Source organism: Venustampulla echinocandica (genome assembly GCF_003357145.1).
Source record: "Venustampulla echinocandica strain BP 5553 chromosome Unknown scaffold_1, whole genome shotgun sequence".
NCBI classification, from domain to species: Eukaryota; Fungi; Ascomycota; class Leotiomycetes; order Helotiales; family Pleuroascaceae; genus Venustampulla; species Venustampulla echinocandica.
Window position 1 is genome coordinate 396588 of NW_022474206.1, and position 27793 is coordinate 424380.

Genomic DNA, 27793 nt, shown 5'->3' on the forward strand with positions numbered 1-27793 from the left:
ATGGGAAAACCAACAATGGGAAAACCAACAATGGGAAAACCAACAATGGGAAAACCAACAATGGGAAAACCAATAAGGAGATTGTCAGTTCAGCCTCTCCTTTTCCCCCAGGTTCAGTTTTGCCAGCTTTCAAACTTCCTAAAACACATCGGATCATTCTTCACGGCCAATTTCTATGTTCACAAGAAACCTTCCGTGATGGAGGAGTGGTTCAACGACTCGACATCAATTCACTTCACTTCCAGAGAGAGTCAACCACTAGAGGATAAGCCTAGTTGTTCCTCTAGCGATTTAATGGCTCATTGGACAGAAGACCCTTTGAACCATCTTTCTATACCGACAGACTCTGGATTTTCGATGACATACAAACCACCATTAATGTTGCATAAAGACCTGCTCAGCTACAATGGAGCACCTGTATCAACATCTTGCAATTCACTTGACGATAAAATCTTTGAGCCTAAATCTGCGACCCAATTGGGGAACGGAGGAGTACGGTGCGGTGCACAAATGATGGACGTGAATTACAACAACTATGCAGAAAGAAGGAATACCACAAGCCCCAGCTTCTCGCCAGATATCAACCCTTTGAAAGTCGTTCCTATTAATACACCACCTCCACTTGAGCAAGCGATGATCTTTCAAGCGATGATCATTCCCACAGACATGGTCATACAGAAGCAAGGGTACGAATCTCAATACTGTTGTTGGAAACATGGCTGCGAAGGTCGCACCTTTAGTAGCTCGGCAACCTTCTGGCGACACCTGAGAGAGCAAGAAGGGCGGGGAAGAAAATGGGTGTGCATGTACTGCATGCAGGAGTTCAGCCGATCTTCCAAAATACTTATTTATAATACTACGAAATACAACTTAAGATACTACTCAGAATACTACTAAGGATATTACTAAGGACTCTACTAAAGATACCGCCGCTAAGTTTGCCGGAGAGAATCCCGCTAAGGACGACACCAAGGATCCCGCTAAGGACTACGCTAAGGACAACACCAAGGACAACGCTAAGGACAACGCCCTATCAATATGACAGAAGTCTATGAACCGTCGAATATGTCGAAATTCCCTCAAAACAGAATTGGTACTGTGCTACATAATATTCACAGGTGGAGGGATATCTATACCACCTAAGATGTAGCTCAATCATTTATAACCGAACAGTAAAGCGCGGCGCGTCTCCTATACCCCTGTATAATCGGTAGGATCTATGATTTTGGCTACCGTAGTATAGTACTAACTATTTACTAAATTAAGAAATAATAAAACTTATACTTTAGTATTTTAAAGCTGAAAATAAAGCTGAATTATTATATATGATATTATTATTAAAACTTTAAATAAAAGTATTTTAAAAATAAATATATTTAATACTTAGGAATACTATAGCTGGAACTTGTAATCTACTATCGCGTTTTCTTTTAACGCTTCACTCTAGGCCTTGGTGCCCTATAGCTAGAGCCTAGAATACACTATCGTATCCTGCTACAGGGCCTCCCTTCAGGGCCTTACACCCCGCTGTGGCGTGTCTATTGGTCAGGTAGACACTCGACTGCCTAATTGGGCGGCGCATAATTGCTCTGGAGCAGTTATACGATTCTCCCATACAAAATGAACTCCAAGCAGGGATTAGGTACTTGTGGGACAAGTGGCCACCTAATTTGGCTGGCCACTTGTCCCACAAGTACGTACCTGTTCGTTCACATGCACAGTGGCAGCCTCTGATACGGAGTCCAACAGAAGTGCCCCTATATAGGTAAGGTGCCTTGGCGTAATGCTACTGCCATTACCTGAACGAACAGACCCTTATTCGCTCCTCTTCAACCTCGCCTTATGTTGGTCGGTTTCTTCAGTTTCTTAGTTTAAATATCTATCGTGTTGCTCTTCTTTCCCCGTCTTCTAGATCCTTAGCTTCTTCACTTTTGTCACCCTCGATGTCCTTTCTACGCGACGCGAAGCGTCAAACATACACGTCTAACTAGTTGGCGGCATCCGCTGCCTACACACCCTATCCAAAATGTCCATCAACAGTATGTTCGCTCTTGACCGCGAACTCGGTCCTGGATATGGCGACTCGTTTGATTTTTCCCTCACGTTTGAAAGTGCAATCCTAACCATCGCGCCTCTGGGCGTTCTGATTACTGCCTGCCCGTTTCACATCTGGTATTACAGGAAGAGACCAGCTGTTGCCAAGATTGGGACGCACTTTTGGCTCTTAACGGTAGGGCTCCCATATCTTGCTCTTCTTAAGACTAAATAAGAACTAACTAGATATTTCAGATTGCGGCCATCGCTCTCTTTTGCTTAGAGGTTGCCAAGGCAGTGGTCTGGAGCATGGCTCCTGGTGGTGCATATGCCATTTTCGAAGCGACCACAGCACTCTCAGCGGTTGGCGCTGCCGCCGTCTTACTTATGAACACACTAGAATACCGCCACTCGCCTCACTCTTCCTACATAAGTAGCGCCATGTTGAGCGTCGCATTTTGCGTGGACATTGTCAAGACTCGATCTTTCTTCATGAGGGATGGTCTGAGCGCTGTTGCGGCGCTTTCTGCCGTTGCCGCGGTACCTAAACTCGCGATAATCATGTTGCAAGAGTTTCCCAAGCCATTGTGCGATTCCACCGGCCAGATCATCTCTCAAGAAGCCACTTGCGGCTTTTGGAACCAGACGTTGGCTATATGGGTGAACCCAACTATGCGTTTAGGTAGGAGGCAGGCTTTGGCCATGAAGGACCTTTCTACTCTCGGTCCCGACTACTCATCGAAAAGGCTGAGCTCGGAGTTTGATCGCATCTGGGCAAGGCAAGACAAGACCTCACAATGGGCTCTCATCAACACCTGCGTTGTTGCTTTTCGTTGGACTTTAGGACCCGCCGTCTTCTCACACATGCTTACGACCGCGTGCGAATGGGCTCAGGCTTTCTCCATCCAGACGACAGTAGCTTCTATGGGACAAGCTCAGCCGAGATGGCGACCAACTTCTCTCATTTTAGCAACTGTGGCCATATACTTGATCAAGATGGTAATCAGGCAAAAAGAGTATATCGAAGCATATCGCTAATATCATTACTAGACAGCCATTTCCATGACTACGTACTATATCAACAAGACTAGTACACTCACTCGTGGACTCCTCGTGTCGCAAATCACGAAGAAGAACTTTGCCTTGACGCTGGTGTCAGCCCAAAAGACAGAGGCTGTTACTCTCATGAGCACAGATGTCGAACAAATCTGCGATTTGATTATAGAATTGCACGAATTTGCCACTGCGATCCCTGCTGTTGCCTGTTGTCTATACTTCATCTATCGAATGGTCGGGGTTGCATTTGTCCTCACCTTTGCTATCGCTCTTGGTAAATTGCCCCCAGGTTAGAAGGGGACATTTACTCATATCTTTTAAAGCCGGCTGTCTTATTGCTGTTTTGATGACCAAACCGGCGGCAAAGGCTCAGAAACAATGGGTAGAAGGAATCCAGGAACGTGTCGCCCAGATGAGCATTGTTTTGCTACAATTGAAAGGTATTAAAATGCTTGGTCTGCAATCTACGATTACGGCATTCATGCAGCGCAGCCGCGAAGCTGAAATTGAACGGTCCTTGCGGATTCGATACCTTCGAATGATCTCTCAAGCAAATCACAGCGTCGAAACGGTGTGGACAATGACCGCGGGTTTTGTTGGAGGTGTCTTTTGGACCACGTGGAGAGACGGTCTCGATGCTTCGTCGCTTTACACGTACTTGTCATTGGCTGCTCTGTTTCAAGGGCCGCTGCGCGCCCTCATTCTCAACTCACCAATGCTGGGCGGTGGCTTTTCCAACTTCGTTCGTATTCAAGAATTTCTCTTGCAGAGTGAGCGCGAGGACCCGCGTCAGCCCTTCAATCGCATCAGCGCCCTTTCTCCTGATGTGGACGAAAAAGAAGCCGCTGCGAATAGCTCAGATACATCAGAGAAGATGCCATTGGCAACTGAAACTGTCCAAATCTCGGTCAACAATCTTTCAGTAGCAGCACTAGCAGCCGAAAACCATGTAAACGTCTTGGATAAAGTGAGCTTTGACATCGCTACTGCGTCACTCAACATCGTTATTGGCCCGGTCGGTTGTGGCAAGTCTACTTTGCTTCGTACCCTTTTAGGCGAAAGTTCCCTCTCCAGGGGGACGATCCAGATAAGAACGGACAATATGGCCTTCTGTCACCAGAGTGCCTGGATTCCCAACTGCACCATTCGACAAGCCGTCATTGGCACTAACGAGTATGACCACGAATGGTATCAAGAAGTACTGAAAGCGTCTGCTCTCGACTATGACGTTGGCAAGATTACCGATCAGGCCAAAACTGGCAATGATAATGGAGGCTTGCTGAGCGGCGGCCAGAAGCAGAGAGTCGTGAGTAACTGGGAGCATCCAATGAAACTGTTAGTTATCCCGATGCTAATGAACTCCCGAAATACAGGCCTTAGCTCGAGCCATCTATTCTCGAGCTCCGATTCTAATTCTCGACGATATTCTGAGCGCCCTCGATCGATCGACTGCCAAAATCATTTTCTCCCGGCTGCTTGCCCCCGATGGTCTCTTGAAGCGTCAAGGAAGAACTGTTGTTCTAGCTACGCACGCCGGTACTGTCATTTCGCTCGTCTTATGAGCTCTTATTCTAAGGCTAACATGGTGTCTCAGTCGAATGGCTCAGCGACGCCGACCAAGTCCTTGTCCTCGATTCTTCTGGACACGTTTCTTCGCATGTCGATAAAAACGACATCGTCGCTGTGCGAACAGCAGCACTAGCGTCACAAAACCGAGACAAGGACCAAGACTTTGAGGAAGAAGTCGTCCTGAAGCTTGACGAAGAGAGCAATGGGGACGAAGAGAAAATTGACACGCTGTTGGCCACTGACAAAAGTCTCTACAGACTACTTTTTGGAACGGTACCGCGATATCTATTAATTATTATTGCAACGTCTGCTCTTGCTTGGCAAGTTCTCAGCACCTGGAATGAGCTATGGGCTCGAGTCTGGCTGGCGATAGGCCCAATGAACAAGCTGTTGGTTATTCCTCTGCTCATCGGCGTCTTTGTACACGTTGTCAACTCGGCATTCATGGTTTGGATATGGCAAATTGTCACGATGCCCAAGATTGCCAACAGGATGCACAAGTTGTTCCTTGATGCTGTCATGACAGCCACGCTGCCCTTTCTCTCGGGATCACGGAGCGGAGCGCTGCTCAACCGATTCAGTCAAGATATGACACTCTTTGCATTCAAGCTGCCGCATGGCGTTTTCAGGGTGTTCCTCAGCTTGACCATTGTCATCATCCAGTGCGTGTATCTTATCTCTGGATCATATTATATGGTGGCCTTTATTCCATTTCTCTTCGCTATTCTCTGGGTGTTACAGAGCCTTTACCTGCAGACGTCTAGACAAATACGAATTCTAGACTTGGAGACCAAAACGCCTCTATTTGCCACAATTAGCGAGACGGCTGCTGGCGTCGAGCACATTCGCGCCTATGGTTGGCAAGGTCCGCTACTTTTGCAGACGTATGAGATGCTGGACCGGTCGCAAAAGTCGTTTTACTACATGTATGCAGTCCAACGATGGCTTGTGATTATCTTGAACGCGATTACCACTGCAATAGTGAGTGGGTTGGTCAGCATCGCTCTTCTCGTCGTCAACGCCTCGTCGCAAGGCGGATTAGGCTTGGCATTGATGTCTGTGATCTACCTCCAAGCAGATCTAAACTTTCTTATTACAGAGTGGACTACTCTGGAGACTTCATTGGGAGCTGTGGCGCGTCTGCAGTCGTTTATGAAGGATACGCCTACCGAAAAGGACAAAGATGGCGTCACAGAGCAAGCTGTGACATGGCCGAGTCGTGGCGAAATTGAATTCAAGAACGTTTCAGCCTCATATAGCCCGGAACCTGATGCTAGATGCGCAATCAATGATGTTTCTTTCCAGATCAAATCGGGAGAATCGGTAGCAGTTGTGGGACGTACGGGGAGCGGAAAGAGCAGCATCATTTTGACGCTCCTCAACTTTTTACACCATACAGGTACCATCACCATTGATGGCGTTGACATCTCGAATATCCCTCGCGAGCAGCTTCGTCAAAGTATCACAACAATTCCGCAGGATCATGTTGATATTCCTGGCACTGTCCGTGATAATCTCCTGCCCCTGGAAATTATGAATGATGATGAAGACAAGAAACAAGATGATGCCGTCTTGACTGAGACATTGAAAACCGTTGGTTTATGGCACCACATCTCTCGTCACGGTGGACTGCATGAGCCTCTTACAAAGATAGGGCTATCAGCGGGCCAGCGACAGCTCCTGAGCCTGGCCAGGGCGCTGATGCATAACGCAAAGACGGGAAGCAAGATTGTGATTATGGACGAGGCGACGAGCAACATGGACTATCAGACGGACTCGATTATGCATCGCGTGATGGAGACCAAGTTTGCAAGCTGTACTCGAGTAGTCGTTACGCATCGTAATACGGTCCTGAGCCAATGCAATGTGTTGGTGAAGCTGGAAGACGGCAAGGTGGTGTCGCAGGAGAGGCAGAGCCGCGTCAGTAGTGAGAAAGCTGACTCGACATCAGAGGAGTAGCAAATGTAGCGGAATTGATTTTTGCCCTCGTTGTTTTTCCCCGCGAATTAATACCCACCGACGCTGTCTGTGCGCAGATTTACGTGATGTTTTATTGCCCGCAGGTTGCGTAACTCGTATGGAGCACTTGTGTATTAGACATCGTAGCACTGCAAACACAGTCCCGGAGGCTGAACACGAGCAGGATACTGTCGTTGGCCGAGATCAAGCAGCGAGTTATATATCCGCTTTTGACGAGACAACAGATAACATCACTGATCCAACTATAGATATTATTGCTACTTGGGAGTAAAAGGGCTAGACTCGATTCGGGCTCGCTTTTTTGAAGTAGTAGAGCTTTCTGATTCACTCGATGAAGAAGCACGTGAACGCTTACTAGGCGGAGCTAGCCGACTATACTAATACTTTTATTAGTCGGTCTCTTACTAAGCAGCTAGAGCGGGAGGATGAGGTAACCCTGTTTTAACTAGCTCGCTTAGCGGGCCGGCGCAACTTATCTCCGTTTATGCCTTACTAAATAGTCGCTATCTATATATAGCAGGCTCGTGTCTTCAATTGGGGTTTCTTACTAACAGAATTATCATTGCATTTACTCAAAGATACCAGAGTCATGTCTTCGCCAAAGAAAATCCTCGTCACCGCCGCAACAGGCGCTCAAGGCACAGGCACAGTCCATCACTGCCTTCAAGCTGGCCACGAGGTTTACGCCTTGGTCCGTGATACTTCGTCCGAAAAAGCCAAAGGTCTACAACAGCAAGGCGCCACGCTCATCAAAGGGGACTTGGATGACCCCGAATCCCTGGAGGTAGCAATGCGGGGCATGAACGCCGTCTTCCTGAATTTGCCTGCCCAAGCTGGCGCCCAAGCTGCAAAGAACGTAATCACAGCCGCTCGAGCATCCCCCACCGTGTCAGTGATGATTGCCTCCTCTGTGGTGAGGGCCGGCCAGCACGAGACTTTTCCCCGCTGGGGCCCAGAGTGGTCGATGTACAACTACTGGTTGACGAAGGATGATGTGGAAAAGTACGTTCGCAACGCCGGCTTCAAATATTGGACCATTGTGCGGCCCGCTCGCTTTCTGCAGAACTTTTTGCCACCTAACAGGAATATCTACTACCCGGGCTTCGAGAAAGACAGCACCTTCAGGGTGGCTTTCACGCCCGAGGCTAAGATTGCGTGGATTGACGCTCGAGACGTTGGAGTCGTGGCCGCAGCAGCAGTTTCCCAACCTCAGAAATACACGGGGCGCCACATTGACCTAGCTGCCGAGTCCCTGACTATTCAGGAGTATGCTAATAAGATTGGGGACTTTATGAGCATGACGATTAAAGTTCATTACTATACAGATGAAGAGATTGCGGCCATGCCGAGCACCATCATGGCGGATGCGCAAATTTGGACTTGTGAAGTACCGAGTGACGACGCTGCGGAAGCTAGTAAGGAGTTTAATCTGACATCAGTAGAGAAGTTTCTGCAGGAGAATGAGAATTTACTGAAGTAAGGAAATTGCGGGATATCTGGCTAGGCGAATAAAGGAGGTAGTGTCCCACGACTTGTCCACTGCAATGAAAGAGACTTTGCTAGCATCCCTTTCCCGATATGACGGCCTGGGATGACCCTTGATTCTGCTATAGACGCCTAGTTTTCCATACAGGCTCCCCATGTACACAAAGCGTCGTCCGCAAGTTCTATGGACAAGGCATGCGTACACTCCTTAATCTGATGTCTGTGTCTCCATTTGAAGCGTGACAAGGGCCAAGGCTATATCGCGTAGAATTGGGTGCTTCAATTTTATAGTAACTATACTCAAGGCCTCAGAAGCTATTTGTGAAGTCTGCGAATTTGGCATTTAATGCTCCTGTTGTTCAATTGGATATTCATTGTGTGTTGGTATCAAGTATGTATTTTCTTACGGCTTGGCATGCAACGAGTTCATCATTACCGACGGCTAGACATATGCGTAGAGTGGTTCTGGTGATAGCCTCCTTGACACAAAGCCTACAAGCTAGCCTCGACTCCACGCTAGGCATCTTGTTTTACATCTAGGGATGCAATATGTTGGCTTATGGGGCTCGGGATGGACGGATGGAAGTGATTGATTTTTCTCTAATCTAATGAGTGGAAAGCCTATATATATACCTAAGGTACCTAATGCACCTAGGAAAATAAGGTAATAAATCAAATGTACTAAATGAATGGAATATGCCGATATTTGTGTTATGCCAGCCAGGTATCAATCACAAGTACTCTTGCCGACTCTGCTTTTAGAGACTCAATAAGCAATCATTTATGATGTAAACCTACAAACTATGTTGACATCTAAAGCTGCTAGGAGTATCGTGGACATCAACGCTAGCGTTATCAACCCAAGTGAAAGCTTGGAATCTATATTGATAGTTGGATTGTAATCGATGCTTGGCTGCTCATCTTCGCCGTGCTGGTCGGCTGCGGCGTGAGTGGGAGACTCTTTGCCCATATCGATGGCATACTCGGTTATTTCTTTGCCTGACTTCGGCGAAATAGCAAGATCTGAATCGATGATTGACATATTTAGTTATGAACAACAGAGTAAGAAGAGCTGAAGTGAAAGGGTGTGAAACTTCACATTAAATACCAATGGGCCTTGGCATATCCCTGTCTATGTAGAGGCAGTGAGGCACTACCTACCACCTCTGTTACAATACTCAATTAACCCTCGATTAACTCCCAAACACTCTTTTACCCCGATTTGACGAAATCATTTTCCTTGGCAAGGTATTTTTAGACATGAAGCATAGAATGAGGAGACTATTCGTCTGTCCCCTTCCCTCTCTAAGGAAATTGATAGTACTTATACGAGTGTCGAGTGTCGAGTGTCGATTTTGTTGGAAGACGCGGCGAGTCTTGCTCTAGCTTTTGTGAAAGTCGGGTGGGCATCACTATCGCGAGTGCCAGTGACGAATCGCCCGCAGAGCGGAACGGATAGAATCCTATTCTATATCATCTCGTAGCAGTTTCCATTATCCGTCAAGGATAGCTTTAGTTGAATAAGGTGGATGATCTCTTTGTTGTAATAGATAAACCGGTAATTATTTCTCAGTCTTGTGCATCCCTCGTATACTTCTTGTTTGGGTTGATTCCCCTAACGAAGAATAGAAGAGCCCTAAACCCAAAGGGTAGGCGCTCAGCACTCCGAATCTAGCCCCATGGAACGTATTTCGACGACTGATCTCGAGCATGCGTTGCTGAATACAAAAGAATAAAAAACCTGAATATGGGTATCTTTACAATACTATAGCCGTGAACATTTCACTCCTTGAGCGTATGCCTGGATATCATGCATCGCGGACGCTCCTAAAATGCCCTTCACCAGCGACTATTTAAATGCCCACCCATCCCAACCCTCCTTAGTGAACAAGCACAACCGGCTGCCCCCTCTCCCAGGCATCCAAACTCTCTTTGATATTAATCCAATATCTCATCCTAACAGCCTCCGCCTTCGCAAGGTCTAAATCGTCCTCCTTAAATGACCTATCCAGCACCTTCTCACTCGCCGCAATCCTCTCTTCATTCATCCTCCTCAACTCATCTAGATCTCCCTCCTCCGCACTCTCGATCTCCTCCCTGGTATCCAACACCTCCATTAGAAGTTCCGGATCCTCGACCCTCGCAGTCTCATCTTCTGCAACATCAATTCCTTTCAGACTTAACAAGTATTGCGCCCGTAGTAGGGGGTTTTGCAGCGTCTTATATGCCTCGTTGATCCGCGCCGATGTCCCTTCTGCCCGGGCTTTAAGGTGAGATGGGTGCCGGTCCGGATGTGCTACTGCCTGCAGCTGCAGAAATTCTCTTCGTAATTCGCGGACGTCAATATGGAAGGGCCCTGAGGGCGGGGGGCCTTGCGGCAGTGTCTCGGGAAATAACTCATAGTATGTTGGCGGTACCGGGTGGGCGCTGACGGTGTCGGTGGCCGAGTGAGGGCTTGCGGTCGAGCTTTGCCAGCGCCGCCGAAGGGGTGTTTGGCTGGTAGTGTGTGTAGGTCTTTTACTGCACGATTGGCAGATTGATGGTAGGGAATTGGGGTTTCGTGAGGAGCTGGTCGCAAAGCTGCGTCGAGTTGATGTTTTGCAAGTTTGGAGGACCTGCTGCCTTTGCCGCAATATTGAGGATCGCATAATGAGCACAGACAAACGTTGGGGTATCTCGGAGGATGCAAAATAAACAAATAATATATCCAGATTTTGAACGGAGATCGTTTGAAGGGTTGTGGTTTATAATATAACCAGAGCTGTCGCGGCTTCGACGGAGTTATCGTGATGACTGGTCACAAAAATTCGGGCAATGACGTCGAGAAAAAGCCGAGACCGGAGATGAGGCTGAGACCATCCCCTCGGAGATATCTCCTCGGTTTGTCGTTTGCCTTTGGCCTTTGCTTCGTACGAAGTACAATGAAATAATTCAATTCCTTAAAACGCTTTTAGTTTCTCGAGGCAAATGTTGTACCTAGCAGGAAGTCCCATTTGTCGCGATGAGGTACATAAGGACCTTATCTGGTAGCTCCTCACGATACTTCGTCCCATAGGAGCCAGAATCAATACCCTGGCTACCTCGTTATCGCGAATGGGCGAATCTTAAATCTCGATTGGACAGACAATGTATTTTGAGTTATGTGATGGAATACAGATGCCCGCCCAATGAGCAATCATACCTGAGACTCATTTACTGAATATCCCCATGTGTTTACATAAACTTATCTTTCCTCATTCTATCTATTCCCCGACTTTCTCCAGGAGGACAGACTACAACACCCTTTCAAGTTCTCTTCAGCTTACCTTCCGTCGAACTTGGTGGATATGGACATAGTACATTTGAATCCTTATCGTGTGGGTGTAGATGGACAGTTGGCATATTGGTGATAGTCGAGACGGAGTAACGACAGTCTTTATTTGTATTGTTATAGCCACCTACAACCTAACTTCTGATAGGGCGGGGTGTGAGCTGGCCTTTGTCTGTCTCTACGGAGCTGATTTGCAGTTCGCTCACATGAGAATCATCGCGTCCCGTTGACAATTTCTTCTTTGAGTCTGATACATGCCGATAAATATATCGAATTAACATCGCAAATGATATGACATTTGACTATAAAGAAAATCCATTGGTGTTTGTTGTACAGTTAGTCGTGGGAGTTGCTGTCAGCAGCCTTCGGAATCGGCCGTCGCCCAGAAAGGGAGCTGGCGTAGCGGTGCTACTTGTACAGCAGTATTATTCGCATTCCCCCAAACTCTTTTGCTTCTTTCTGTCCCTCTCCAAAATGGCGACCACACTGCTCCAATCCAGCAACGAAGCTCATGTCTCCAAAGTATGCGAAGAATACTCTCTGACTCCGGCCGAGGTCAAAACGCTGCATTCGCGATGCTCCTCCGCCAAAGCCACTGCGTACTGCCCATACTCCCGATTCCGCGTGGGAGCAACGATCCTCACAGATGACGGCGGGTATATCGACGGAGCGAACGTAGAAAATGCATCGTACCCCGTGGGGACATGCGCCGAGCGGGTAGCGTTTGGAAAAGCGGTGACGGAGGGGCATAAGAAGTTCAAGGCGGTTGCTGTCGCCACAGATATCACCCCTCCCGCCAGTCCCTGTGGGATGTGTAGGCAATTGTGAGTGAGCTTCTAAATGCCGGGAATGGTTGCTGGGTACCAAGAGGCTGACGTTTGCACTGATCAGTATCCGCGAGTTCTGCGAGCTGGACACACCTGTATTGATGTTTGATAAGGATGGAGCTTTTATCGTGATGAAGCTCAGCCAGGTAAGCAGCGGCCGCTGAACATCCTTATGTATTCAGCGTAATTAACTCTTATGCTTTGCAGCTACTTCCATTGTCCTTTGGCCCAGAAGCTCTCCCTCCCCCAAGCTCTCTACCAGCGACAGCCTAATCGGACCGCATAACGATATATTGCACTGAAGATAAGGGCATTCATACATGAAGCATTGGAGACTTGGCAGATAATTGACAAGCTACATGGTTACACCGCATCATACAACAATAACGATAGTCGCACCATTTATTGAGAGTTTACAACACAATTGCATTTGCAGGTAGGGGTCCTAGAGTAAAGTGAACGCGACTGGTGGAGATCGATATCTCCCTATGCAACCTCCAAGGACCCAGGTACTTCCTAGGTACTTTACCTTATACGGTACTCATATTCCGGAGTGCGAGCATTCGTCTTGATATCGACTTTTCGTTGTTTAGTATTATTATTATTATTATTGCCCAGTCCTGAACGCACTCGGCGCACACTACGAAGTACGTACAGAGTACGAAGGACTCCATATGCAATTGTCAATTCCCGAGCAATCGTCAACCATAACAAGGTGAACCCTCCCGACCAGAGCCTGTGGGTCGTCAAGTCTGGGGGTTGGGGAAATTGGTCATTGTCTGTCACTGTTATATGCGCGCGAATCAGACCGACGCAAGTCTCGCAAGTCTCCGACTCCCGCAGGGGAGCTTCTCCTCAATTGTTTATCTATTTCCTCCGCCAAGCACAACGTCTCCCTGTCTCATCATCGCCGTCGCTATGCCCCCCTCGGCATGGATCCTCGATGTTTCTAGTTTCTCCGGGCCCTTCCCTCCCCCTGATTCACCTGCGATCCGGATAATAGCCAAACGGAGGCTCACGAGAGAGAAGTAGTTAGTGCCACCCTAGGCAGTTAGAGTTTGCCTTGGAGGCGCCGAGGGAGGTTCGCTAGTGTTGACTTTGCCCGGCACCAACCCCATAAGTTCACCTACAGCCAGCGCCTGCGGGGCCCCGCTCCCCGAACCTCAGGCTTTAGAAGCATGTTCGGCGGAGGCTGCGATGCGGAGAGGCAGCGCGCCCAAGACTCCAAAACCATGCATACAGGCAGATCCATCTCCCTGTCGGCCGTTTCGCGGGAGTTGGGTCCGACAGGTGCTACGGGTCGACGAACGATGGACTGCTGCAGCTTCATGAAATCTTGATTATCACGGACAAGGAAAGCACCCTTGGTCCTGGAGTATTTTATCATGGCCAGTTCCACAGGGTACAAATACCATGCCAAACCCTCCCTCCGGCTTTTCTCAGGATCGTCGTCCAAAATTCAAATTCCTCTTGTCTTCCACCGCACTGAGGCCATCGCCTGGAAGTAAAGATGCATTTACCTAAGATTTATAACACCTATTTCGTGGCTATTATTGCCACGGTAGGTGGCATGCTGTAAGTACCTCCTAACCTGCCTCAACCTCGTATGTTTGGAAGGCCCAGGCTAATAGGGTCGCAGCTTCGGTTTCGACATATCATCTATGAGTGCCATTGTTGGCACGAAGCAGTATCTTGACTACTTTGACAATCCCCATGGGATCATTCAAGGCGCCATTGGATCAGCCCTTGCTGCGGGCTCCGTGGTTGGCTCTTTGATGGCAGGTCCTATATCCGACAAATGGGGACGCCGTGACTCCATCTTCTTTGCCTGTCTTTGGTGGCTTATTGGCACCGCAGTTCAAGTTGCCTGCAAGGACTTTGGGCAGCTCATTGCGGGCCGTATCCTGAATGGCGTCTGCGTTGGAATTACTTCTTCCCAGGTCCCGGTCTACCTCGCCGAGATTGCCAAAAAGGACAAGCGTGGAAGTATTATCGTTATTCAACAACTTGCTATTGAATGGGGTATCTTCATCATGTTCTTCACCGGTTATGGCTGTTCCTTCATTGCAGGAACTGCATCTTTCCGCACCGCTTGGGGGGTTCAGTTCGTCCCTGCGGTGATTCTCATGATTGGATTGCCATTCTTGCCTCGCTCGCCGCGCTGTAAGTTGACCCTTATATAAAGTGCCCTCGATGTTTTGAAGGCAGCCGATTCTTTAGACCAGTCAGTCTCATCTATGCAAACAGCATTTGCTAACTTGTCAATCTTATTCAGGGCTTGCAAAAGTTGGAAGGGAGGAAGAGGCTATCCAGACCCTGGCCAACATCCAAGCTAACGGAAATCGCGATGATCCTCTGGTCATTGCGGAGTGGGAGGAAATCTACACCGTATTAACGGCAGAGCGAGAAGCTCCTCACAGTTGGAGAAAATTCGTCTACAAGGGCATGTGGCGCCGTACATTGGCTGGAATGAGTGTTCAGTACGCCGCTTCTCATCCCCCCTTGAAATTATATACTTACCTCTTATAGGGCTTGGCAACAGATGTCTGGGGCGAACGTAATGACCTACTATGTCGTTTACGTCTTCCAAATGGCTGGTCTAAACGGCAATATCAACCTCATCAGCTCCGGCGTTCAGTATGCGCTATTCATTATCTTCACTACCGTTGTCTTTTTCTTCATCGACAAAACTGGCCGGCGACCCCTCCTCATTTACGGCGCGATAGGAATGGGAATTTGCCAATTCGTCGTCGGGGGGCTCATGGGGTCATACGGCGTTCTTGTCCCCGGCGGTGTTGGTGACCCTCCTAACAAAAATGTCGTCATTCAAGTTCATGGTGCACCAGCACATACCATCATCGCATTCTGCTATCTTTTGATCATCGTTTACGCTTTAACTCTTGCACCTGTGGCTTGGGTTTACGCAGCTGAAGTCTGGTCTCTCGAGACTCGCGCAACTGGAATGTCTCTTGCCGCAGTTGCAAACTGGCTCTTCAAGTTAGTTTCCCCTTATTTCCCCTTCTTATAAATTCACCTATGTCACTCCAATTCATGCAGAGCTGTCCTGTTTGCTAACGCACCGCAGTTTCGCCCTCGGCCTGTTTGTTCCTCCAGCTTTCCGTAACATCACCTACAAGACCTTTATCATCTTTGGTATTCTTTGCTTCGCTGCGGCCGTCCAGGCATACTTCACATACCCTGAAACATGTGGCAAGACATTGGAGGAAATCGAGATCCTGTTTAGCGACGATGGACCGAGACCTTGGAAGACTAAGCCTGGTGGATCGAGGTTGGATGCCGAAATCCAAGCTGTGATTGACAGGAAGACTAAAGGAGAGGCCGTTTTTGTGCGTGCCGCCAATTCGGGCAAGGATGCAACGGTGGATTCCGAGAAGGCAACTCATGAGGTGACTCCTTGCGTAGAATCAGCGACTGTGCCAGCGGAGAAAGAGTAAGCTGGAATCTGAGAAGGATGGATGGGTGGAGTTAGCGAATATTTGATAGTCTTGGAATAATGATACAGTAAAGAGTATTTATTTGTAAAGTTACTAGAATCACTTTACTCTTACTCGAGTACTAAGCCTTGTACCCCTTTGTAGTGCCGCGCGACGCTTACAATACAGTAATCGTAGGCAGTTTCAGCTTTTGGTGTTCCCCTCCTCCGTTTCCGGTTTCAATCGCGATTCAACGATGTAAGCGCCTTGGACATGTGAAGAAGCACCTGTAGCCGCCGGCCCTTGAAGGATCTAAGGACTCAAGGCCCCAAGGCCGGCGAGACGGCTCTGTGTGGCTTCAGCTCCGCAGGCGTAGCCTTGGAACGTTGCACAGAATCAATAATCCATTTCGGAAAGCCAACACTATTGGCGCCACAGTCGCGATGCGCACCTGCGGCGCTCACTGGCGCATATTGGCTAAATACAGCCTTACGGAGCAGTACTTCAACCCTTGTGTCAGATTGGTACCGTCAGCTTCCTCGTTCAATATGTCGATCTTGTGAAGCGCTGCACTCCGGCTGGGACACCTGGAACTGCTTGCGCCACTCTCATAATACTCAAGTATGATGCGGAGAGGATGAAAGCTCGATCCAGAGAGCGGACCAAACACGCTGACTTCCCTAATATCACCGGCTTCAGCTGCGATCCCCGCCCATGCCCCGGTGCGCTACCTCAACATGTCTGGTTCTCAATGGCCGGATCCAGAACTCTCGATCGGCGAGAGTTGTGGATCTGTGGATGCCCTCGGGAGGTTCAAGTGTTGGGCGATCAAGGAGGAGAGCCCCGCGCACCACGCGTGGGAGGCCATCTCACGACCCGTCGTCCAGCTCCTACAGGAGGAATTGGAGCGCCTGGATCCAAGAGAGACGGATCTTATGGTCGAGATGTTCATGATCGGGGACGAGGCAGAGCGTGCAAGTCCAACGCTTCTCTTCAGCTGTTACAACAAGCCTGTTCGCCAACGGGCGATGGCGCTCGTGATCGAGCTTGGAATTCTAGACAGCCACCCTCAAGTTTTGATGGCTGAATGCTCCTGGCAACGTCGACCGTTATCGATGGAAGAGACCTCCGAAGTAACAGCATTACCCCCAGGTGTCTATGCCACGGAACCCTTGAGGCATTGCGGCGTCTCTGTCCTAATTTCGGGAGAACATCCTGGGTCCCCGCGGAAAGCTACTCTCGGAGGCATTGTTTTTATAGCCGGCCTATTTTACGGAATTATCACCCTCTACGCCTGCAAGCAGATTTCTAGCACGGCTTCTCGTTCGGATGCGGACCCCCAATTCGCCTTCTATGGTCTTGAGAAGCTTGACGACTCTTCGGACGTCAAACATGATTCGGGCGCGAGCCTAAGCCTAGGTAAAATGGATGGAAATCAGGGAACATGACATCTTACTAACACTTTCTAGACGGTGTCCGTCCGGATTCCCTTGCATCTGCTGTGGACTCTAGAAATGAACCATTTGAACCTAGCTTGCATGCGTGGGCATCGAAAAGGATTCCGCGGTTAAGCAGCGCTCAAAACCGAGGTGAGATAAACCACATATTCTTATTGATGATAGAATCTATTATGGCCCCCCCCCTCCCCCCTCCCCGTGTGGCCGGAGCTAGACTATCATTATCGTTGCATGAGCAACTTTGATGCTCGAACAGAAGCCATCACTCTTTAATTTTGCAGTCAAACGATTATTGCTAGTTGCACAGTCTGTCTTTCTAAACAGTATCAAATGCTGATATCCTCAAAGGAGAGACCCCCGACTCGGAACGAACTGCTTCGCCAACTCCAGAAAGGAGCCTCGAGGAACAACTAAAATTCCTCGCAACCCTAGAGGATTCCGATGACAACATCTCCCCTGAGCTCGGTAATATCTTTGTATCTGCTCCTGAGCGAAGCCTTGATTGGGCCCTTGTGGAAATTGAAAACTCCGAATTAATGCTCGAAAACATATCTCTTAATAACCGCCGTTAGTATTATTCAGACCAATTATATCACATCCTGCTGACTCGTTTTTAGGGTTCATGACAAATAGTATTTACTGGCGGAACCAAAGCTTTCATACAGAAGCTATCCATCCCAAAGGCGTAGCACAGTGCCCTGCAGACGCAGACGTCTTAATCAGCACAGGCAATAGGGACACTGCCTTGGAAGGGAGGTTATCAGCGACTCCGTCTTTCCAAAAAGCACCGTGGAGTATTACCTTCCAGGAGCTGTGGGTGGTGAGATGCACGAATGGGAACTTTTGTAAGCCCACCCATGATTATGCTTTACCCCTATTCTGACCGATGTAGTTGACGGAGACTGTGGGTCATGGGTTGTGGATTACGAGACCGGCGATCTATATGGCATTATAGCGCTAGGACTTCCTGGGACCGAAACGGCGTACATCATCCCAGCTTCCCATATATTCCACAGTATGCAAAGCCATCTTTCAAAGCAAGTTCAATTGTCAACACCTGAGTTATGGGCTTCAAGAGCCAGACTCGCCTCAAAGAACAAATCCGTGGCCCCCATGGCCCCCGTGGGATTGTTGGCACCCGTGGTTTCTATGCTTCGCCGATCGGACTCTTCAAAGACCGAGAAGGGAACAGAGCGGAATTCCGTACGAATCTCCGTCGGCGACGACATGTCATTTAGAAGACGACGATCCTGGAGCGAGAATTCGATACAGAGCACTGTATTTGATACAAGATCATTGCACTCTAATTTTACTACGGAGAATATTCAAAAGTTACTACCGAGTCTAGCTTACAGCGAGCGCTTGTCTGTAAGCTCAACAAACGATCGTCTACATGCAGCCGGACTACCAACCAGAGCAAACACTACTGGCTCTTTGGCATCTGGATCCTGGACGCCATCTCACCAAATCTACCGGCCATATTCCACAGCCTCGACGCTTCAGTCCATCGATTCCGGATACGGAAACCCGCCTTGTAATAATCTCTATGTCAGGAATCTCCCGCTGGAACCCTCTGAGGATGATCTGCGAGAGTACTTTTCTGAAATGCCTGGGTACGAGGGGTTGCGCATGAAACGGAATGAGCAGGAATGCTTCGTCCGATTCAGTGATGTAGATTCTGCCATGGATGCTCTTCAGAAGTCCGACGATCATCGATTTAGCAGCGATGACAGATGGGGTATAATGGTGGGATACGCTAGGAACGGTGTCCGGCCAGCCCACCTTCTCCCATCTCAAGAGGATATCGAGTTGGAGGTTAGCATTGCCGAGTTATTGGGAGCCGAGACTCTGCCATCGGCACGGAAAGCTGGAGGCCGGATTTCTAAACTTATGTTACCTGCGCGTCGGGCAGTGCCGCCTATGAAACAGGTCACGGATAAGTCGCGACTGTTGCAGGAAATGTTTGCGGAGACTAGACTCGCGAATCGGGATAGCGATAAAGTCTTTGTGCCAGACAGCGACAATGACGATACATAAAGAAATGAAGACATAATCCCTGTCCGGAGGATTGGTTGAAGCGGTTATCTGGAGAGGACATCACTGGTCTTGACAGCTGATCCGAAAGTATGAGAACGAGATCTTGGTACAAAATTCTTTCGCATAATCACTTTTAGCATGGCGAACAGCGTGGGTGGAGCTTTGGGGGATTAAAATATGGTAACGAAGCCATGAATTAACTTTGTAGACTAGAATGTTATACTAATTTGATCTGTTGGATGCTAGATTGTGCTACTTCTTCTAGGGACTACCTAAGATTGTTAGTTGGTGATACCTTACTAGATAATTATGCTATCTAACTGCTAGATATAAATGGATACAAGGTGGGTATGCTTGAATATTATAGCTTTTCCACCTAGGGCCTATTTGAGTATTTAGAAGTCTCCACTGCTCTACGCATGACTACCCGGACCATACGCCACGTGACTTTGCATGATGGTTTCTGAAATGAGGTGATGCAAAGTGAGGCTGGAACTACGAAACTGTACGTAGATATTGTACTTGCTGATTTCCACTTCTGTAGATCTTAATTGCCATTGGTATATTATCCAAAGCTGTCTGCAATTACGCTGGGTGAAGCGTGCATCATGTGATCATGAATTTAGCCTTCCCCACATTTATGTGCCAAGTACAGCAGCCGGAAGCTTGAACGTGCCGCAGAATCTAACTCGAATAGGATATTGAGTATATCTCTCCAGCACGTCAGAACAAGCAGTCAATAATGATCCAACAGAATGGAACGCTGTGACTTGGGACCCCGGAACCGGGTAGTTGCAACAGCGGCCTGCCCTTCTGCTTACTCGCAGAGGATATCGGGTCGTATACAAAATGAGTATCTGCAAGGAGTGTTAACCAGTCAATCTGCGCGACCAGCTGCAGGTAACTTCAACTTCCTCATATAGATTAGCCGGCTTACCGTCCATGGAATTCAATATGTCGTCTTCATTGATTTCCTTCCGAGCCGTCAGCTCTCTTCTGCCCGTGAATTTCCTCATCTTCCTACGCTTTAACTCACCCCTAATTGAAGTGCAAGATGAGGTTTCTCAGTGTTCTGGCTGGCTTTGTTGGCCTGGCAAGCGCCATGCTCAAGGTTAAGCACCGCGGGTTGGACCAGCAGTCTGATCCGCTCAATCGGAGAGAATCTGCTGCGTATCCGGCGAATACGATCGATATGCCTGTTTGTAATATTATCTTTTCCCATTCTTCGTATTCTAACTCAGATCCAGATCGATCATTTTCCCCATAATCCTCGATATGCTCCTCATGTCACTGGGACATTCAAGCAGAGGTACTTTTTTGACTCCTCGTACTACAAGCCTGGAGGACCCGTCTACCTCTACATTAGCGGTGAAACCTCTGGCACGAATCGGTTTTCGAATCTCCAAACTGGAAGTAGGGATCTCACTCTCTCAAAATATTTCAGCGTGCTGATGCGACAATCTAGTTATTCAGATTTTGATGGAGGCTACCAATGGTCTCGGGGTGATTATTGAAGACCGATATTATGGCAAGAGCTACCCGTTCGCCAATAGTACGACCGACAACTTGCGGTATCTAACCACAGAGCAAAGTTTGTCGCGCCCATCCTAGTGTTTTATATATTTTTAACATGCTCTAGCTATTGCTGATAATGCTTATTTTGCTCAGCATGCAACATTTCCTGGCGTTGAAGGTAATCTGACTGCGCCTGGCACGCCGTGGATTCTCTACGGTGGAAGCTTGGCTGGTGGTGAAACCGCATTTTCACTCAAGGAGTATGGAGATATTCTCTTTGGTGGTATCGCATCCAGTGCTCCGGTGAAAACAGTTTTACCATATCCAGAATGGTAAAATTCAGGCATGCTATATTTTATGAGTACAATATTAATCTGAATCTCCTCAGGTATGATCCGATTCAGAAATATGGCCCTCAAGATTGTATTTCGAGCGTCAATGCCATTGTTGAAAAGATAGATTACCTTGTGGACTCTCATAAAGAAGAGGCTATAAATGAGCTGAAAGCTATCTTTGGACTTGAAAAGCTCAAGGATATTAGAGATTTTGCGATGACTATTGCGTTTCCAAGTAGGTTTATTAACGATTAAATATTATTTTCCAAGGATCTGACAGATTTGCCCCATGTAGTTGGAGGCCCAATGAATTACCCAAAAGATACATGGCAAGAACTCAACTGGTATCCTGCTTATAGCGCTCCGGACTTTTTCGACTTCTGTTCAAACGTTACGAACATTAACGCACCTGCGAGTGTTACCGCATTTGATAATGCTTTGGCAAAATACACTCATGGGAAACCTTGGGTCAACCTGGGAAACTACGCCGATTTCTTCAAGAAAGCATTCCTACCGTTGTGCCCAAGTGGTGACTACGATAGCACATCATGCTTCGGGACTCAAAACGGTTCGTTATACATACCTAGGTATGAGCTGTTCTAACTTTTGGCTGATTGTCGTGTAGCTTCGTTCTGGGCGGATGAATCAAATGGACCGGGCCGCTCGTACCTGTATACAAGTATGCTTATTCTTCTATACTTCAATACACAGAGCTAAGTTGGTGCCAAACAGCATGTACCGAACTGGGTGCATATCAAGTTGCCCCTTCTCGAGGCCCATCATTAATAATGAATGTGTTGCAAGTGGACTATACGTAAGCAAATTTTCCATAGTTTCCGACTCTCTGAAACTGAATTGGAATCTAGGCAACAATGGTGTACTTGGGCCTTCCCACGCGGAAAGTACAACACCATCCCTCGAACTCCAGATCTCGGAACAACCAACAAATACGGCGGCTTCAATATCCAAGCTGATAGACTTGCGTTTATCGATGGAGGCACGTTGTTACATTCCCCACTTCCCCCTCCAGTAAATATCCAAATTGACACCAAATATAGCAATTGACCCGTGGCTTGGACTCTGCTACCACGCCCCTGGAACCCCAGTCAGAGAATCATCCGATCTCAATCCTGAGTATTTGATCGCCGGGGCAGGCCATCATTGGGACTCTTCTGGTATTAAGAATATCCCTGCTGAGCCGCTATTCATTCAACAGGCGCATCTGTGGGAGATTAAGACGGTGCAAAAGTGGTTGAGGACGTTCAAGGATTGGAAGCCTGGACATGGTAAATGAGACCCTAGGGGTGAACACTATTTTGGAGACCCTACTCTTGTGGCATCATAGCGGCAATCTAGAATACTTCTATCCTATGTGTGGGAATGGAAATATTGGGGAGTAATAATAAAATCCATCGCGGTAATAAAATATTTTCGCAAGAGTGGTTCCAACACAAAGGAGCAAATTGTATTGTGCTTCCTTAGGTAGGTCGCGATATATTATAAGCCACAGAATGAGCCAAAGTATGCAATAGCACCACAATGACCAAAAATGATAATAAATAGGTAATGTAATAGGTAAGAAAACAGGACGGTTGCTTAATTAGGTATTCGGTCAGTGTGTTACTACCTACCTACCTACCTTAGGTACCTATGGCTAGGTATGCGACGTTTATGCCAAGTCTACCCGTACCCCCAGCAACGGGTGCCCTTATTCTAACAGTCAACACTACTAGTACTTAAGCTTTAAGGGGTGGTAGAGCAAGGAATACAATTAATTTGAAAGGATTCCGTCTGATCATTTATGCATTTAAATATACCCTTCCTACGAAATTAAGAGGCTGATCCTCCTATCACCACGTGATGAACATGGGCGTGCTCAAAACCTTTTGACCACTATACTAGAGTCCATTCGTTGTTCTACGTAAAAGAACTCGCCCAATACCGTCCAAACAGACCAACTAGCAGCTCCATACCTCAGCCCAACTTCAACCAAAGTAATCTAAATTAATTAACGAAAGAAATAAAGGACTCTGAGGTATCAGTCATGGCCTGGATATAGGTGATTTCGGATGACTGGATCCATTGTTCTCCGCAAATGCTTTGTTCCCAGTATAATAGTCAAATGTCCGTCTTTGCGATAAAGAAATTCTCACCCGGATCATGGAAGTCTCTTGTCCCTCAATTGCCGCATACATAGGCTTTGTCTCTCTAGTCACTTGCATGAACAAGACTATGGTCTGTTTATAAATTGTTGGGCAACGTGGCAACGAGGGCCTCCCCCGACCGACGAAGTTTTCCGAAAGTGTTTTCAATATCCAACCTATAAGAAATTAGTCACCATGGCTTATAGAACTGTTTCAACAGTCTACTCATGTGGACACACATTCCTCAGAAAAGAGACCACCCCAGTCGGAACCTTCTTCGGCATCGCTAAGCGTCTTTTCAATAGCTCGCCTATGGTACACGAAGCCAGTGAGCAAGTCTGCCACGCATGCGAAAATGACAGTGCTAAGTTATCAGTGTCAAGGCCTGCTAGACATGCACCACCTGCTTTGGGACACGAAGAAACCATTTCGGTTATTGCCTTGGGTGGAGCTTCTTTTGCAGTCGAAAAGTTGAAGAAGGTGCAACAGAACATTGTTGCTCAGCAAAAGCAGAGCCTGAAACAGACACAGTTTATGGGAGAACAAATAGCCAAGCAGATGCAGGCACAGGGTGACCTTGATGGGGCTTTTAAGTTCTGGGAGGAATTTCATCAAGGGCATGCCGATGGCGCTATTTCAACGAATAGAAACTGTGCAAGGTGTAGTGAGATGGGCGAAATCCTCACCAACCCCGAATACCGGGCTAAGACACCTTGCAATGATAAATCATTGGGTTCTAATGCCCGAAGCTCGGAAATATACCAAACAGGCGGCAGCACTTCTAGGCAGAACTGCGCAGTGGATGTCTGCGCTGAAACCATACAAAAGGGTATGGAACGAGACCACTCTGAAGACAGAATCAAGGGTAGGTCACAAGATGAATCTGCAACTGGACCCGACGAGTTAAAAAGTTCTCACCAGGCTGAAGAATCTCAGCGTCCAGAATATAGCCAAGATGCCTACGCCGAGATTCCAACCTCGCAAGACGGTTATACCATCCCAAGCCCATACCCTCTTTGGGTGGGGAATGATTTACTTAGCTGCATGCAACTCTCTCAAAGTGAACCTCAAGTCGAGGATATTTTCCCCGACAATGAAGCATGGGTCCAGGACTCCAGTGGTTCTTGGAACATTTCCCCAGTCCGATCCCACAAGGAAGCCAAAAGGCAACCTTTGACAGAGGAAATCCCAAGGACTAAGAGCCGCTTTTTCAACCCAGCCTGCAAGTCCCAAGACACCGTGTCACCCTTTAGCTCGGTAGGTGCAAACATTCTTGAGAGACTCCGGGAGTACTTTTGCTTACCTGTAGATTTCCAAACTACGGATATGAAAAGATTTTTTGACAAGAGACCTTTGATCGTTGAAGATGCTAGTGACTACCTTCGGAGTCCTCCGGAATGGGGTATAGAAAACTATTGGCTGAAAGGGAGCACTCCTTGGCTCGATCTGAGGGACATGATGATCATAGCCTCTACCCATATCAATTGGCCGGTAAATATGGAAGAGAAAGGGCCAATAAACATGGAAGAGAATGGGTATAGTCCTTCGACTAGCAGTGGTTCATACATCTCAGAAAGCGATGACGAAGACGACACTCGTTTAGCGGCCGTGTTAGTGCATGTCCAAACCTGGAAAGGCCACCGAGAAGCCTATAGAGACAGCTTCATGGTGCAAGAACGAGCAACTGGCGATGAATTGGCCAATGTTGCCTACTGTAGCCCAATCATTCCAGCCTCTCCTAGCTTCGTAGACACCACAAGGTCATACCTGGTTAGTGTCAAAACAATGCCTTCCATCGCAGAGCAAAGGATTGGCTATCGCCCGAGAAAAAGCAGTTGTCTGCGGACAGAGCTCATCGTTCTTTAGCATTGATGGGCGTTTGCTCGTAGCTCGGCGTAAAATGTCTAAAGTCCTTGTTCCTAATCACTACCAGGCACTGTCTTCCCGTTTTAATTGCTCAAATATAAGATCTTGCAAGGCAAGTGTTAATAAATAAACTTTAATATCCAAGCTTCCCTAATATATACCCCCATTATTTCATTTGACCTAGTTTGATTCTGTGACGACTATAATACCATCCCTATCTATATTGTTCGTTATAATACTGTCCTTCCTGTGAATTGTTGAATTTAACCCTTCAGATATCTAGGTGGGAAAACATGAAAATTAAAAAGTTAGTTCTTCTCAGCATCTATACACCAGGTCCAAAATTATTTGGATCTACAAACTCACTCTTCAGTCCTTTTTTGCTACTCCTACGTCACTCTCAGTAACACACTCTCAATCTTCAACGCCCATTTTATTCTTCATAGCCAGCGATCTCACTCTAATCATCCTATCTATTCCCCTAACAAGTAGTAATTCCAATGGAAACAGTCCCATGCCATAACGTAATGGGTAAATAGAGCAGGCAGGTGTGTTGAGAGAGATGAATACCACGAGAAACTTTCTCTCATGGAGGGCTTAACAGAAACCCTCCCAATACACCTACAAATCTAAACTTCATTAACAGCAAACCCCCTCTGGCCTGTCAAAGAGATGGGGTATAGAACTGATAATCTATTGCTGCCGTTGCCAATGCGTGTGGTTATTTGGTCTTTTGACTTTGGTTATATGTGTGTAGCTATGCTCAAGTCTGAGTCGGCGTGGAATACTAGCTCTTTTCCTTCCCTTAAAACAGTTGTAAGATATCCTTTAGAATTTACAGATTCCGAATATTTCATATCATATCCACTATTTGTCTTACCACACCTTAAGTCATTCACATAGAAGACTGGGTTAATGTCTGGCTCGAAACGGAAATTGAAAGAAATGGCGAGAAGTGCTCCAGTAAAAGTACCATTGCTTTTGTTAGAAACTACAAAGCTTTCGGCGTTTGATTTCTGAAACAATGCTCACAAGGAATTGCCACCCAGTGTATTCATCTTTTAAGTCAAGAGAGCACTCACTGGCGCTCTCGGGCCGGACATCGTATACCTAGAATCTAGTTGACTGCAGGATATTAAACATCTCGGATCATAGAATGATCAAGATTAACTAACGCTGAGATAGTAGCTTATCAAAAATAGTAATGTAGTATATGAAAGGAATATAATGAATAGAACAGCAGAGAAATATTGTCAAGAGGGGGATGCAAACAAAGGAGAAAGAAATAGTACAGAGAACTGTGAACGTCTATATAAGGATTGAAATCCACCATTACCTTTAGAATTCTCCTCCCTCCTCGCATCGTCTCTGCGAAGACTCCTGATTTAGCAAAGAAAGAATACTTGGTAAGACCACTATCACGGAGTAAAGTCCCCAGCGAAATTCCTCAAAGATGAGTACACTGACATTTTGTAGATATACATATTGTGGACATTGGGATACGTCATCTAAACGTTCCTTTAGCATTTCCAGAGGAGAAGAGAAAATTGACACGAAGAAACCGGCTCTGCATCGGTTACTTGAAAAACTAAAGAGGCCGTTTCTGCGTCGGCTAGTTGAAAAACTCAAGAAACCGCAGCCCAGAATCGTACCCCAGGTAGAAGAATACGATTGGGAGAAAGAAGGATTGTGCCCAGACTGCTGCGGAAAATTGAAACCGGCATTTGGTCAAGTGACGGCTATGGTGCAGGCCACAGAGGCGGTAGAGTATGAAATGCAGGAACGAGAGGATCAGGAGGCCGGTCATAACATAAATGAGCCGGTCCCGGACACAGATTCCATGTCTGACAGTCAAGAGTCCTGGATAACGCAAGATGAAATAATCGCGAGACGAGTGTGGCGATGCTCCAGGTGTATCGCTAGAAAGCGATATCCTACGGAGGAAGAGAGAGTGGTGGCCGGACAGTGCTGCTGTAATTACGGAAAACCCGAATTCATCGCATTGATAGAACAGGAAGCTACAGATCAAGATCGGGGTATTAGTATGTAACCTATGATAGCCAATTCAGGTAGGGCCAGTGCTAACCTAGTCAACTAAGGATCGAAATGGTTGCAAAACCCCAATATGCACCTCCCTCGTATTTCTCTAGGATCGCACCTCCGTACTATGGCCGAGCAACTACAATCATCAGAGCCCGCAAGGATGCGGGCAGCGGAATCATTTCAACAGCAACCAGGTGCTCAGATATTGAGATCCTTTACAGAATGGTCCGACATAAAGGAACACGAAGCGAAAACGAAACATCCCCCCCATCAAAAACTCGAGCGTAACGAAGAGAACTTTACTACTCGTTTTCCACAAAGCAGTCAAAAACAACCCATGTCTCCAATTCTCAGGGTTAACAAGGAGGGACATACCTCTCGACTTCTTGGGCATGGCCATCTCAAGGATGAAGCACAACGGAAGGAACCGCCCGGACGAACAATGATAGACCGCACAGAACCACTCTATGAGGAACTCGGGATTGATAGAGCGAGGTGGGAGAATTTCCCAAGGACGCCCCATGGTAGCTATCCATATCCTTCGCCCCCGCCTCCAGATGACCCTCTTCCTATTATACCGCTAAGGCTGAGATGTAAACGTGCCTCTCAAAAGTAGTCATAACGTGGCTTTACATCAAGTTCGACGGAATGGAGGGGCTAGAGTCGGGTTTCCGGTTAGTGTAGGGTGGAAGGGCTCGCCC

At 47.4% G+C, this 27793-nt stretch overlaps 10 protein-coding genes across 10 annotated transcripts; 9 read left to right on the forward strand and 1 right to left on the reverse strand.

Moving 5' to 3' along the window:
* Positions 1-1042, forward strand: BP5553_02655 (uncharacterized protein; the record flags this gene model as incomplete). The annotated part of the gene is made up of 2 exons (XM_032011278.1): positions 1-798; positions 911-1042. 2 exons carry the CDS (start codon positions 1-3, stop codon positions 1040-1042), a joined length of 930 nt encoding a protein of 309 aa, XP_031870971.1.
* Positions 1043-2026: 984 nt separating this feature from the next.
* On the forward strand, positions 2027-6910 carry BP5553_02656 (Uncharacterized protein; the record flags this gene model as incomplete). Its single annotated transcript, XM_032011279.1, has 8 exons — positions 2027-2230; positions 2290-3033; positions 3085-3364; positions 3414-4396; positions 4464-4626; positions 4685-5321; positions 5424-6586; positions 6696-6910. 8 exons carry the CDS (start codon positions 2027-2029, stop codon positions 6908-6910), a joined length of 4389 nt encoding a protein of 1462 aa, XP_031870972.1.
* A 318-nt stretch (positions 6911-7228) lies between these two features.
* BP5553_02657 (uncharacterized protein) lies at positions 7229-8119 on the forward strand (the record flags this gene model as incomplete). The annotated part of the gene is made up of 1 exon (XM_032011280.1): positions 7229-8119. The coding sequence occupies one exon, from the start codon at positions 7229-7231 to the stop codon at positions 8117-8119; it is 891 nt and encodes a 296-aa protein (XP_031870973.1).
* A 1885-nt stretch (positions 8120-10004) lies between these two features.
* Positions 10005-10772, reverse strand: BP5553_02658 (HSC20 (HSCB), C-terminal oligomerization; the record flags this gene model as incomplete). The annotated part of the gene is made up of 1 exon (XM_032011281.1): positions 10005-10772. One exon carries the CDS (start codon positions 10770-10772, stop codon positions 10005-10007), a length of 768 nt encoding a protein of 255 aa, XP_031870974.1.
* A 1136-nt stretch (positions 10773-11908) lies between these two features.
* On the forward strand, positions 11909-12534 carry BP5553_02659 (Cytidine deaminase; the record flags this gene model as incomplete). The annotated part of the gene is made up of 3 exons (XM_032011282.1): positions 11909-12258; positions 12326-12407; positions 12469-12534. The coding sequence occupies 3 exons, from the start codon at positions 11909-11911 to the stop codon at positions 12532-12534; spliced, it is 498 nt and encodes a 165-aa protein (XP_031870975.1).
* Positions 12535-13771: 1237 nt separating this feature from the next.
* On the forward strand, positions 13772-15716 carry BP5553_02660 (Uncharacterized protein; the record flags this gene model as incomplete). Its single annotated transcript, XM_032011283.1, has 5 exons — positions 13772-13836; positions 13901-14424; positions 14537-14741; positions 14791-15258; positions 15347-15716. 5 exons carry the CDS (start codon positions 13772-13774, stop codon positions 15714-15716), a joined length of 1632 nt encoding a protein of 543 aa, XP_031870976.1.
* A 716-nt stretch (positions 15717-16432) lies between these two features.
* On the forward strand, positions 16433-19189 carry BP5553_02661 (RNA-binding, RBD; the record flags this gene model as incomplete). The annotated part of the gene is made up of 5 exons (XM_032011284.1): positions 16433-17114; positions 17165-17284; positions 17501-17719; positions 17770-17997; positions 18045-19189. The coding sequence occupies 5 exons, from the start codon at positions 16433-16435 to the stop codon at positions 19187-19189; spliced, it is 2394 nt and encodes a 797-aa protein (XP_031870977.1).
* A 1054-nt stretch (positions 19190-20243) lies between these two features.
* On the forward strand, positions 20244-22333 carry BP5553_02662 (uncharacterized protein; the record flags this gene model as incomplete). The annotated part of the gene is made up of 9 exons (XM_032011285.1): positions 20244-20387; positions 20437-20602; positions 20655-20780; positions 20829-21036; positions 21093-21274; positions 21335-21607; positions 21665-21718; positions 21906-22022; positions 22098-22333. The coding sequence occupies 9 exons, from the start codon at positions 20244-20246 to the stop codon at positions 22331-22333; spliced, it is 1506 nt and encodes a 501-aa protein (XP_031870978.1).
* A 1045-nt stretch (positions 22334-23378) lies between these two features.
* Positions 23379-25049, forward strand: BP5553_02663 (uncharacterized protein; the record flags this gene model as incomplete). Its single annotated transcript, XM_032011286.1, has 1 exon — positions 23379-25049. One exon carries the CDS (start codon positions 23379-23381, stop codon positions 25047-25049), a length of 1671 nt encoding a protein of 556 aa, XP_031870979.1.
* A 1453-nt stretch (positions 25050-26502) lies between these two features.
* BP5553_02664 (uncharacterized protein) lies at positions 26503-27708 on the forward strand (the record flags this gene model as incomplete). The annotated part of the gene is made up of 2 exons (XM_032011287.1): positions 26503-27091; positions 27149-27708. The coding sequence occupies 2 exons, from the start codon at positions 26503-26505 to the stop codon at positions 27706-27708; spliced, it is 1149 nt and encodes a 382-aa protein (XP_031870980.1).
* Between the last annotated feature and the right edge of the window lie 85 nt (positions 27709-27793).